The sequence below is a fragment of the Lepisosteus oculatus genome, chromosome 3 (assembly GCF_040954835.1).
Source record: "Lepisosteus oculatus isolate fLepOcu1 chromosome 3, fLepOcu1.hap2, whole genome shotgun sequence".
NCBI classification, from domain to species: domain Eukaryota; kingdom Metazoa; phylum Chordata; class Actinopteri; order Semionotiformes; family Lepisosteidae; genus Lepisosteus; species Lepisosteus oculatus.
Genome location: NC_090698.1, coordinates 71,240,183 through 71,252,732, shown reverse-complemented (window position 1 = coordinate 71,252,732; position 12,550 = coordinate 71,240,183). Strand labels below are relative to the sequence as shown.

Sequence of the window (12,550 nt, the reverse complement as noted above, 5' to 3'; positions counted from 1 at the left end):
TTTAACACAGGCAGGGTTGGACACAAACAATAATTAAATGAGGCAAAATCATAAAAAACGTGTAGATGGGTTCGAAGGATGCATCAGCTTGTAGATTCTTGTTGCATTATTTCCTCAGGGTTTTATTGTATGCAAATTATAATTATGAATGTTGCTAAATGGTATTTTTCATCACGAATACGGTATAAAGCAGGGGATCCACTTCATCCAGCAACACCACCTGCGTCACATATAGCAAACATTACGCGTCACCTATCCCACTACACAGCAAATCTGGTGGAAACATGAGAAAGTAGTTCACTCATCAAATTAAGGGGAAATGTGCAGTTAGGCTTCTGTGGAAACCCAGAGTGAAGCCAGGACACTGCTCTTCCAATCAGAGGAACAGGATCTGTAACGATAAAGTAGTAGAATATATAGAACATGTGTCTCATCTGAACAATGGCACATCTCAAAGCACAGTACACCTGGTCAGTCTACTGGTTTGGATATTCAGGTATAGAGAGAAAAGTGCCCCAAATAGAAAGCAATTAAACCTTAAATCTGGGGACATCAAATGTTTTAAATGATTTCATGTAGTGAGTATCTGTTTTATTCTATTACAGGACCTTGCCACCCAAACCCGTGTCACAATGGAGGATTGTGTGAAATAAGCGAGACTTACCGAGGTGACACCTTCATTGGTTATGTCTGCAAATGTCCAGCTGGCTTCAATGGAATCCACTGCCAACACAGTAAGATTTTTTTTTTTTTTGGGGGGGGGGGTTCTTCTTTTTCTTTCATGTTAATATGCAAAAATCAAAACAATATTCTTGAGACAGAAAAACTGTACTTCTTGAAAGTAAACATGCCTGTTTTTGGAGACAGTATGTCTTTGTCACTAGTGGTGACTTTGGAAAACTCAACCAATTGCAAAATAAAATAAGTAAAATGTAGTCTGAATTATTTTATTTTATACATCTCATATTCTTGCACATAGCTGAAAATTGTGGATATTTGTACATTTCTAAAATATTCAGTGTCTGCTGATTGCATTATTTTGTAGTCTGTGTTCTGTATAATGCATCAGTAATTGGGGGTTGTATAGAGTAGGTGGTAAGCCTTTGACATCTGATAGGATGTGGGTTCAAGTCCCCTCTGCAGTCACTGCTGTTGTACTTTCAGTGAGATACTTCACTCCAGTTGCTCCTGTAAGTATACAAACATTGCTGGGGATACTGTAGGTGTCCCATCCAGGAGGAAGCCGTGTGCTTTCTAATCTGCTTAATGCTACAGAGGCCAGAATAAGCTCTGGTCCAATGAGCTGGTCTGGTGTGTTTCTGGTATGGACTTAACTTTTTTTTGCAAAAGTGATAAATCAGTTTTGCTCAAGGCAAAACAGAAATAAAAAAACATCAAAGCGAATGGGTGAAATTATCAGGTTTTCCATTAACAGTATACAGTATAACAGTTGTCATTTGGAAACACAATGCAATATTTTGAAACTATTAAACTAAGGAATTAAGGTACTTTCTCCAGATATTCTCTGGGGTTTAACAGCAGCTGTAAATTGTTTGGAATCCAGGACCCCACTGTTTCCTTTTGAATCCTTTTGCTAAGTTGACTACCTTTCCTCCATTTTTATTGATGCAGTTTACACTTTGGCTACAACAGCTACTGTATGTTGGCTGCTCTCCCTACTTTCCTGCTGCCAGAGCAATGGAAAAACAGTTCACAGGTCTGCAGGAGCTCCTCAAAATGGTATAGCATCAACACATATTTATAAAGCAAGCTGTGTTTATTTTCTCTTGGCAAATGTGTTTAAATAGAAAAACAAGTTGCATTGAAAACAAATGATACCATTCCTAAAGTACAGTTACACCTCTGTATTCTCTGTCCTTTATAATGCTAGCTCTTTATGATAGAGTTAGATGATCAGTTTTACATCCCTGTGGTTATTAGCAGCTGTAATGAGATAAGACAGAAGAAGCTACAAAAAAATCCTATTATGCACTTACACCAGTTAGAGGGGATCTGTGGATAGACTTTGTGCCTAACATTAAATCCTCTCCTGTAAACATCTAAAATGCCAATCAACAACCTACAGGTTCAGGTAACATATAAAGCAACAAGAATGATTGTAAGATGGCTATACCATATGTGGTTCAGGTGGGCAGCTGCGCCAGCATGCGTAGGCTGCAAAGGAACAATTAATAGGTTTATTCCCTGCTGAAAAGAGAAGAAAAAAAAACACAATGTTTCAGCCATGGAGCCTTCTTCAGGTGTGACCCTTATATTGTGTGAGACCTTTTTCCTATGTACTTTTCCAATACCGTATGTATATATAAATATATGAAAACTAGTGTTAGTAGAATATTGCTATAAAAGTATAATTAACAGTAAAATATTTAATACTCATTTTACCATTTAAAAGAATGCTGTGGTGTCTCCAAACCAGTGGTGGATTTGATGGTCAAAAGAACATGTTTGTAGTAAACAATACACTGGGTTTTTGTTCTTCTTTAATTTTCCAGTTTACACCATTTCAATGTTTTCACCTAAAACGAAATCTGAACATTTTTACAGATTTCAGGTCTCTACTAGGTATCTTGGTTTTCTGTGATTTTGATTTTGTATTTTTCAGGTAATAAGCCTTCCAATTAACATGGCTAATTAGTTAATAAGTATGTGTCTGATTGTACTGTATATTACTATAATTATGAGTGTCATAATTATATTTTATTTCAGCATTTTGTTTCAAAAACTTGTTATGTGCCAGCAACAAAATTAATCTGTCTACTTAGACAGGGTATAGTGCATTAGAAGTGTATTATTTGGGGGAAACATAGTAAACCAATCAAGTTCATGTCAGCCCTGTAAATTCTGCCTATAGCAAAAACGTAATTGATTGTCTCCACAGAGTAAGAGAGTCACAAAGCTTTTTTTTTCACATTAAGTGCAAAAGCATTTCTGAGGTGCACGTCTTGTTGGATCATGCATGAATATAGTAATTGTAGGCAATTTCATCTACTGTAGTTATTTAAAGTAAATAAAAAAGTTATATGTCTTTAGTTATTAAACAGCATTTAGTGAATGTTTAATTTACCAATTAAAAGAGACACGATAGTTGTTTGGAAAATGACTGCTTAACATGCTTTGTGACTGCAAAGACAGGCTTTAATTGCTTCTGAGTTTAACGGAAGAGAAAAAAAGTTGAGACTGATGGATTTTACCAGCTTTTAACAAACTTGAGTACATGTTCTGTAATCTTTTCTTTATTACAAATTAACAGTGTTTGTAAGTTTACTAAAAGTAATAACATGGGGGAAAAAGTCTGAATATGTTTACAGTATATAACAGGTGGAAGTAGGGATAGACTCATCTTATTGTGGGTAGCTGCGTCAGCATGCGTAGGCTGCAAAGGAACAAGTAATAGGTTTATTCCATGCTGAAAAAAAGAAGAAAGAGAACACAACGTTTCGGCCGTGGAGCCTTCTTCAGGTGTCAGGTGACTCATCTTATTGTTTTGTCTTATCAATGCCTTTGATTTGTGATGTGTAAAAAGTGTTCCAACTTTTCCTTGCCAAACTGGACCTAAAATAAATGCATTGTTTCCCAAACAGTATTCTAAATATCTTGCTGTCAAACAGATTGAATAACAGCTACTGTACTGAAATCCAGGGGCCGACTAATAATATCTCCTTCCATTTATTTCTTTCGTCAACCAGATGTCCAGGTGAGGTTTTGTCACAGGAATTATCATGCCTTGCCACACTGACAGTCAAGCATTTGAGTTCAGACTTGCAAAGCCAAATAAAGCAGTGAGGTATTGGACCATACAGCTAGTCAAGATTTGTTTAATTCCCATATTTTAAGATGCTTTCATAATCTTAAAAAGATAATTACACTATAAAGAAAACAGTTTACATGTATATTATTGTCTGATTAGCACAGATTTGTGGTAGTGAATTTTGTCTAAGTTTTACTGTTTGAGAAAATTAGATAATGGGAATCCCTTATTTTAGAGCTTTTTACATTACAACTGTACTGAAAGTGTTTTTTTTCCCCATGGGCTAGAGTTTAACACAGTGTGAATGGTACATTTGTGATCAGATAGATAACAGAAAGCTCTAGTCTTGCAGAATAAAATATAATAATATTGCAGTCGTCATCTCACAGTTTTTTACAACGCATACTGTAAAAATCACATACTCTATCACAGTAAAAGTAAAAAGTAAGATTAACAGACTAAAAATGAAAATAAGGCAAACTCAACAGATAAAAAATGTATAGAAAAACATGCAATTTTAAACACATTTAATGTTTATAACATAACATAACATCACTTTATTAGCCCTATACAATTTCTTGCATTAGGAATTTGTCTCTTCGCATACCCCAGCTTGCTCTCCATGAGACACACAGACAGGGAGAGAAGATTGGGGTCAGAGCGCAGGGTCATCAGTTGTACAGCTCCCCTGGAGCAGCTGGGGTGACGGGCCTTGCTCAGGGGCCCAACGGAGTAGGATTCCTCTGCCGGCTGTGGGATTTGAATGGGTAGCCTTCCAGCCACATTATGTTAGGATTTGCAAATATGCAGTTTGATTGAGTTACTTTTTTTTTTCTTTTGGAATTGTATTCCAGTTCTGTGTGATATACTGCAACAATGAAAGGCCCCGTCACTCTTAGAGTGGAGACGAACAGATAATGAACCAGAACCAGTTGAGAGTTTGTTTTGTAGAGCCATGCAATGCCATGCACGGCCTTGAACATAAACAGGACTAAAATAAATAAAAAAAAAAACAGGACAAAAAGCATTAATTTAAAAAATGGACATAAAATGAAAAAGGAAGGTATTGCGAGGTTTCAAAAGCATGAGGTATGTGGTACTTGTGTGTGCCTTAGCCAAGATTTTAGCTGTTGAGTTCTGAACAGACTAAATTGTGAAGTAGGGCATTACAACAATTAATTAAAAAAACAATACATCAAGATCAAGAAATCTCCACCAACGCTTTGGAGTGAACTTAAAGCAAAATATAATCATATGACAAAGTTACAGCATTGGTTTTACATTACTGATGGGAGGAACCCAATAATAGAATTTAGATGCAAAATATTGTAATCCAAGTTTTCATATCAGAATTTGAGTGTACTGAAAAGGTGTGATATAGATTTAAGAAACATTTGCATATAAAAGGTAATTCATTAACATGTCATTATAGCATTTGACCCTGTGGAACACCACATGTAATCAACTCAATCTCAGGCCTAAAACAGCAAACATAATTAAACTATTGATCCTCAATAAGGTAAGATACATTATAAGCTTTTATGGGCAGTGCCAGAGATGTTAAACAAATACATTAACCAAGCTAACCAAAGATCAAATTTCTCAGTTTCATATGCTACAATGAGATAACAGACAATGCATACAAATCATTAAATATTGTAGGTCTGCTATCTAAAGCATTTTAGTTCAAGTGCAACCATTTGTACCCTAAACAGGTAAGAATGCTATCCCAGGCAATACCTATTATAGCTTAAAAAATCTCAAAAGCTATTACTTGTAATGTAACATGGCTGTTAGGCTTTTCCAACTGATTAATGGTGGAAAACCAGTATATATGATTTTTTATTGTCCTCGATAATATGGGAAAATAACTGGATCTTAAAAGTTGTCATACTGTAGCATCTGTATTAGACCAAGTACTGCTTCCATGTCTAAAGATACACTTTCTATGCTCCAGTTCATTGTTAAAACTGTTGCTGAGTGCAGCTGGCTGTAAACAGTGTACCAAGGTACAGTATCTAATGTATGTATTAGGGAAATGTTGATCAGGTCCATGTTATCTTTCAAAAAAAGAAAGTGAAGAAAGAGCAAAATTAGAAAATCTAATATAAACAAAAGCCATAGGATCAGAAGTACACAAATAATGATTAGTCAGAAGAAAAGCAAATGTATTATGACAAAGGGGAGTCATGAGTTTGTCGATTAATTATTAAAGTTACTGTAGATAATAAAGTACAGTACATGTATGACTGTTTTTGCCATAGACAGCCAGACTGATTATTGTATTAAAGCTGACTTCCGTAATAGAGTTGACATTAATCTGTAACCTGTAGTGCAAGTTGCAGTAGGTTAATAAAGAGTTTACCACACATTATTTCACATGTTATGTCATACAGTTTAAATAGCATTGCTGAACAGCTTGTTCCAGCTTGTCTTACAGCTCTGTGTAAGAGAACAATTTGAAACTAGCACACTAGAAGATAATTAAAATGAGTCCTTAACAATTCATTTAGTATACTTATTTGAAGATTCGGCTGGTGATTTTATCCAAAGCAACTGATAGGGACTATTTATGGTTGATACCCATTTACAGAGCTGGGTATTTTAGAGCCCTGAGCAGAAACCACACTTCTACCGAGTATGAAAATAATGGTAAACAGAGTCAATGCCAAAACCCAGTCTGGCGCTATTGGGCACACAGTCATCGCCAATGCCTGCTCTCCATCCCTACAGTAAATGCAAAGCATTTGGGATGAAAGAGATACTGCAGAGTAAACTGTAATGTCAGTGTTTTAGTTTTTTTTTTATTTGCTGCTATTTATAGGAGTATCCTCTTGGCTTCAGCAAGACGTCTATAGGGATTATCATCCGTCCATGTGGGAGTTTGTGGGATCCAGTGTTCCATTTAAAAGCTGTTTAGTAGACTTTAATAATACAACTCATTAAGTCTACCTAAGCCCTTTACCGTCTGGCACACACAGAGAAGAAAAAAAAATCCTGGATCTGACTAATGGGTATTTATAAATCTTCTGCCTCCAAATACAGAACACCATGGGTGCTTTTTCCAGGTCTAGATGCACACAATGGCAGAACAATATAGGCTGCAAAGGAAACTCTTCGCAACCAGAAAGAAAAGTTGTGGTTTACTAGTTTACATAGTCCCGTGAATATTACATGCAGCTTAATTGTGTTTAATTTGTCCCTTTGATTTAAGGGACTATTAATACAATTTTTTGAAATACAATTTGGAAAGTATCAGATGTTACTGTGAACCTATAGGTTAAACTGAGGTTATGTTTGTTCGGTAATTGTAAAAGCATTTAGCAACAATTTTAAAGATAGTTTTTTTAATGGTCTCAAGTGGCTTTAGAATACACTCAGAGGTTCACTAGGTTAAGTATGAGAGCATCAACACTACTGTTTCTGTACTGTAACCAGATACATAATTCTAGAATGTGTGTTTTTTCATAGATTACACATAGGTAAATACTGTATGTGCGAATCAGGTTGTCTGCTTAGACCCTTGTACCTGCTTTTCAGAATCCCGTTGTTCCTCTTGATTAATGACTTTGCAGATGTCGTACTGTAAGTGTGCTAAGCTGCTTTCTCAGGTTTTGCCAGATTTAAATGTGTACAGTATCTCTTGTACCCAGGGGTTTAAATCTGACAATTAAAAGCACTGAAATACATTGCAGAAAGATGTACAGTATAATACACAATACGTTAGATGTCAGGCAGACAGCTGACACTAAAATTAGAAAAAACCCTAAAGCTGTATTTTAAATAAATAACTTCCTTGAAATATAGTTCCTTTGGGCATTCTTAAAACATATGGCATTTTTTATAAAGATCAAATCAGCAGATTAATAAAAAAATGAGAAAATTAAGACATGATAATTAACAACAAATGGAGTTATTTTTACTCCTAAATTATCAATCATCAATTAGATCAATGTTGCTTAAACATATGCTCTAGAGCTGAACTGACTCCTCTTCTGTACAATCTTTCTCATGTTCTAATTATGAAATACTGTAGTACCATAGATTAAGAATTTATTGTCGTGTGAAGAATGCATTAAAAATGCAACAAATGAGTAATGGAACCAATAACATTTGTAACATTTTAATTGCTTCTCAGTATATAGAGTGTAGAGAAAGTCTGCTAATTCTTCATCAGTTAAATTAATTCTAAATGAAAAATAATTTAATTAGAAGAATTTTGCATTCGTTTACATAGATAAATACACTTTTTATGTTAAAATCTTTCCCATGTCCATGGCTCTGTTATATGTGGTTGTGAAAAAAGACCTCTGTGGTGGTATTGTCATTTTAAATTCACTCCTATATCTCAACAGGACAAATAGGCAGATTGGCACAGTACTGGATATGAACATAGCCAATTATTATAATGAAGTGTCAAGCCAGTGATGTGAGTGATTGCCTCATGGGCATGTATCTCCAAAGATTGTAAGTACTATCTCTTATAGAAATTAGGAACTCAATTTAAACTCTAATGGCATGCATTTATGTAAAAAAAAAACAGTAGATTTTTTAATTCTTTCAATTAAAACCTTGAAAGACTTCACTTTATGGAGGGCAGACAAAGCCTCATATGCTGTAAGGGACTGACATGGTAGGAGTAGATAAGATGGTAATGGCTCAATGGAGGTCATATTTTTTCTAAGATAAGTGTGCTGTCTAATAAAATGATGTTTCCCTCTGAAATGGGCAAGTAAAAAAAAGCCTACATATAAATTCCACATTCATTTGTCTCTGCATTTTCACTTTAAATGTGAAAATTACAGGGGCTGTCTGTGAGTAAAATCAAGTCAGCCATGTACACTTTAGTACACACATTGTGCATGTTAACATGGTTTAGGTGTTTTAAGATCATCTTTATATGCAGCTCAGCCATGAGAGTTTTCTTTTCTTGATTCTGTTTCCTTATCTCCAGTCTAAGGCAAATAGTGTCAGATTTCTTTCATCTTAATTAGCTGTGATGGCCATGAGATGATTAAGACACGGAGATTACACTGCATCTGCTGTACAAATTCTCATAAAGCAGAGTGATCTGGATGCATAGTGACCTAATTAAAAATACATATTTCTGTTCTTTGATTTACCCCACCAATAACCTTTTGCTTACCCTACTGTATGTGACTTTCACATCTGCATAGATCTCAAAAAGTTTTAATGTCAGCATTTTAAAACAATCAGCATTGTTTACTTCTAGGATGACAATTTGAAGGGTATGTGGAAAGTCACATTTATAACTGCTTTATAACTCGATACCTAAAATATTTAAGGTAATTTATGCTGCTCTATCTGTGGTGTAAGAATGAAATACTTAGAATAAGAACTGCACTATAAAAATACATTTTCACATTTTGAGTCTGAATTGATATTTACCAGTTTATCAAATTCTGAATCAAAACTAAAACTTGTCACAATAGTGGCAGTAGCAGCAGCATGTATAATCTCCATTTTCTTGTTAAAAATTTAAATCTCTTGCAAATAAAGAGACGATTGCCGCTGTTCTCTGCTGTGCACTGTGTGCTGTGTGGTAATTTTCACAGCACAGAAAAGTAATTTTATATATATATTCGTATAGCTGGAAGATTTCTATAAACAGCACAAAAAAAGCCCTCGACTCAAATCCAAGGTTATGCCTTTTCTGTTAAAATTGCATTTAATTTAATTTAACAACATGTTTGTTCACTGCAGATTTGACCGTTTTTCTCTGTCAGGAAACCTTTTATTTGCTCAGCACAGCAGCGGCACTTCACTGTGCACTCCAGGTGACAAGGCCAGACAGGCTTCTGAAGGTGTCAAATCTAAAGTAAAATATGTCTCATCAGAAATTCAAGTATCAGCAACGTTTTAAGCATGAAACACCAAAATAATTGAACACTAAATATTGATGTAGACCTTTATGTTTTTATTTATTATTGCTATCTCCAAATGTTTTGCAGTCTACATTGCTGTGACTTTTTGAGTCTTGAGCATAATTAATCGACAATTATTCTTTACTTCTTTCTCTGAAAGATGATGTGCATTGACCTCTGAAAACAGCTGCATCCAATACAATGACACTTTGAAGTTTTACAGTTTCACAATAGCTGACAATGAAAAAAGCGCTGGGTGAGAAACACTGTTTAGATAGGCAGAAAACTTAGGCTTAATAATTGTGCTACTTTAGAGCACAATGGGCTGTGACTAATTTTCTGGTTTTGCTGATGCAATGCTTCATTGCAATGTGAAATCCAGCATATGCAAATGACATTTAAGTATGTATAGCCAATTGCTGGGTTAGAATGTATATTAAGCAATCCTACAAAGTTCTTGCAGGTGAAATCTTTATGCTGACTAATCAAGCTTATACTGTAGGTATGGATGGACTGCATGTCTAGCATTTGAACAGTCTGTGAAAGAAATATGATGCTCTGTATTTCTCTCATTGTGTTCCATTAGACTGCTCAGTCACCACACATACTGTATACCGTCCTCTTTAGACAAACAGATGTTGAGTTTAAAATTTCTTTTGGACAATCTCAATGAATTGGATAGAAGTATTTTTCCATTTGGTTACCTCGCCTTGACAGAGTCATCTCCATACCTCCATTCCGGTGTTGGAATATGATATAACCACTCTCTGAACAAATAACATGCAGATTTGTGAAAGGGATATTTTGCTTTTTATTTGGATGGCTAATTCTAATTAAGTTCTTTATTTCTCTGAGACTGACTATAAAAGACACTTTTAAAAGCAACAAAAAATGATTGAGAGACAAAAGATTTAGCCAAAGTATTTATTGGAGAACTATATTGTTCAAATTTCAGTTTAGCTCTGTCCTTGACAATTCCTCTCTGTTCTCCACACTGAAATTCATTGCAGCTTCCTTCTTGGCCCAAATCACTGAACATCAATTCCATTTTATTTGAATTGCATTAATTACATGAATTACATCAGGCCCATAGATGCTGTTATGTTTGCAGAGACATTTCTTCAGTTTTGCTAAAAAAAAACTCAACATAAAGCTGGCAAAGACATGACACCAGTAGAACACATACTATACACAACACAGCATGCAGAGATTTATGTGCATTTTATATAGCACAGGATGAAAATAGGAAATTACACTGTATAGTCATATTTAATTTTGAAACATTTGCTCTACTTTGAGACTACAAATTTCCTGCATTGTGCCTCTTGGGATGTGCATATCATTATGCCTTACAAACCTTTCTACAGTATATTTATTTGTTTGCATGTTGATACTTTTTTGAGGGGGAGCTGGAGTCAAAAGGTATATATAGTGTATACTGTACATAAGCTGGCCATGAACTGCAGCATGAGCAGTATGACCTTTAAGACCCATCATTGTTGGTTCCAGTTCAAAAGTTCTCTCATTGCTGTAAGAAGAAAACAAGCAAAATAAAAAAAAACATTATTCCTTTTCAAACAAAATACCTGTGACACAAACAAATGTAATGCTGTTTAATCTGAAAAAAAACATACTCACATACTCTCTTTAAATTTATGATTAGTGATGTTCTATGCATGTACAGTGGTCTACTGATCTGTTCCTTTCTTGAACTGTATGTTCTGAAAACTGAAAAATCAGATCTGTTTCCTTCAAAGTTTATAACAAAGGAGGAAAAAGCCACAGTTATGTAAAAATGAAAATTATTCATAAAGCAAAGGAAATGCTTTTATACTGTATAAATCACAGATTTGTGTTTATTATTCTCTCATTAAAAAACACCCTTTGGGAGTATAGTGTTTTGCATCTTATAATGAGGTGTGTCCTTTAATCAAGGGACTTTTAATTGGATTTAATGTTGCTTGGAGCCAAAGTGTAGTCCATTTACAATGAGTAGTCTAGTATTCAACTTCTCTGCTTACAGTATGTCTATTACTTATTCATTGTTACTTAAAAAGAAATGGATCAACAACAAAACAAGTAGATTCAGGTGCCTTATGTGAGATTTGTAACAGTGTTTGTAGAATATCCTGTCTCCAAAGGTTACATATGAAAAGGAGAAAATACAGTACCAACAAATATATCTGCTAGTCTTTTTTTTCTGTGGCAGCAATAGATGCATCTCAGATGATAAATGATTGCCTGTTTAATTTATGACAAACCTTTTCAACTGAGTCTACTGCAGACCTGCTTGTTTTATGTTCTCATGTGTAGAAAAAAGGATATACAGTACAGTACATTAAGATCACTTCATGAAGAATAACAACCCACAAGAATGAATTGTGTTCCAGGAAGTGTACAGTATATAGTATTAAGGTATAGTGAGATTTGGCTTAACCCACTGGGCAAGCTTACTGACCATAGGGCAAGGAGGTTAGGACCTCCAAAACCTTAGCCCATGGAAAGGGTGGAGGAGGGGTGCATGAGAGAGGTTTGCATGTGATATATTCAGTATATACTTGAGAAATTACATCAGGAATGATTATGCTTTAGAACAGCTGGGACAAAAGTGTCTTGGGTTGACATCATCTTTCGCAAACATCAGTTAAGAATATCCAATTTTTGCCCCATATTGACATAAAAAGATAAATGTGAAGGTAATTAGTTATAGTATATATGTTATTAGTTATACAGTAGGTAACACACAGCAATGTGTGTTACCCTCTTTCAAACACAGTAGTATTTGTTTTTTTTCAGTATTTTCTATACAGACGTCAATCAACAGAATGTGAATGGTATTTCAATGTTAAAGAAGGGGCTTCTTCTAAGCAACCAATTATGCTCATCTATCCCTGAG

At 34.9% G+C, this 12,550-nt stretch overlaps 1 protein-coding gene across 3 annotated transcripts in view; it reads left to right on the top strand.

Annotated features, from left to right (window-relative positions):
* The window catches only part of LOC102697668 (EGF-like repeat and discoidin I-like domain-containing protein 3), a 261,705-nt gene that overhangs the window by 96,749 nt on the left and 152,406 nt on the right, over positions 1-12,550 (top strand). For all 3 annotated transcript variants that reach the window (XM_015360994.2, XM_015360984.2, XM_006626513.3), the window contains one exon: positions 606-734. In XM_015360994.2, coding sequence (XP_015216480.1) covers positions 606-734 — 129 coding nt within the window. The remainder of the gene's footprint in view (positions 1-605; positions 735-12,550) is intronic.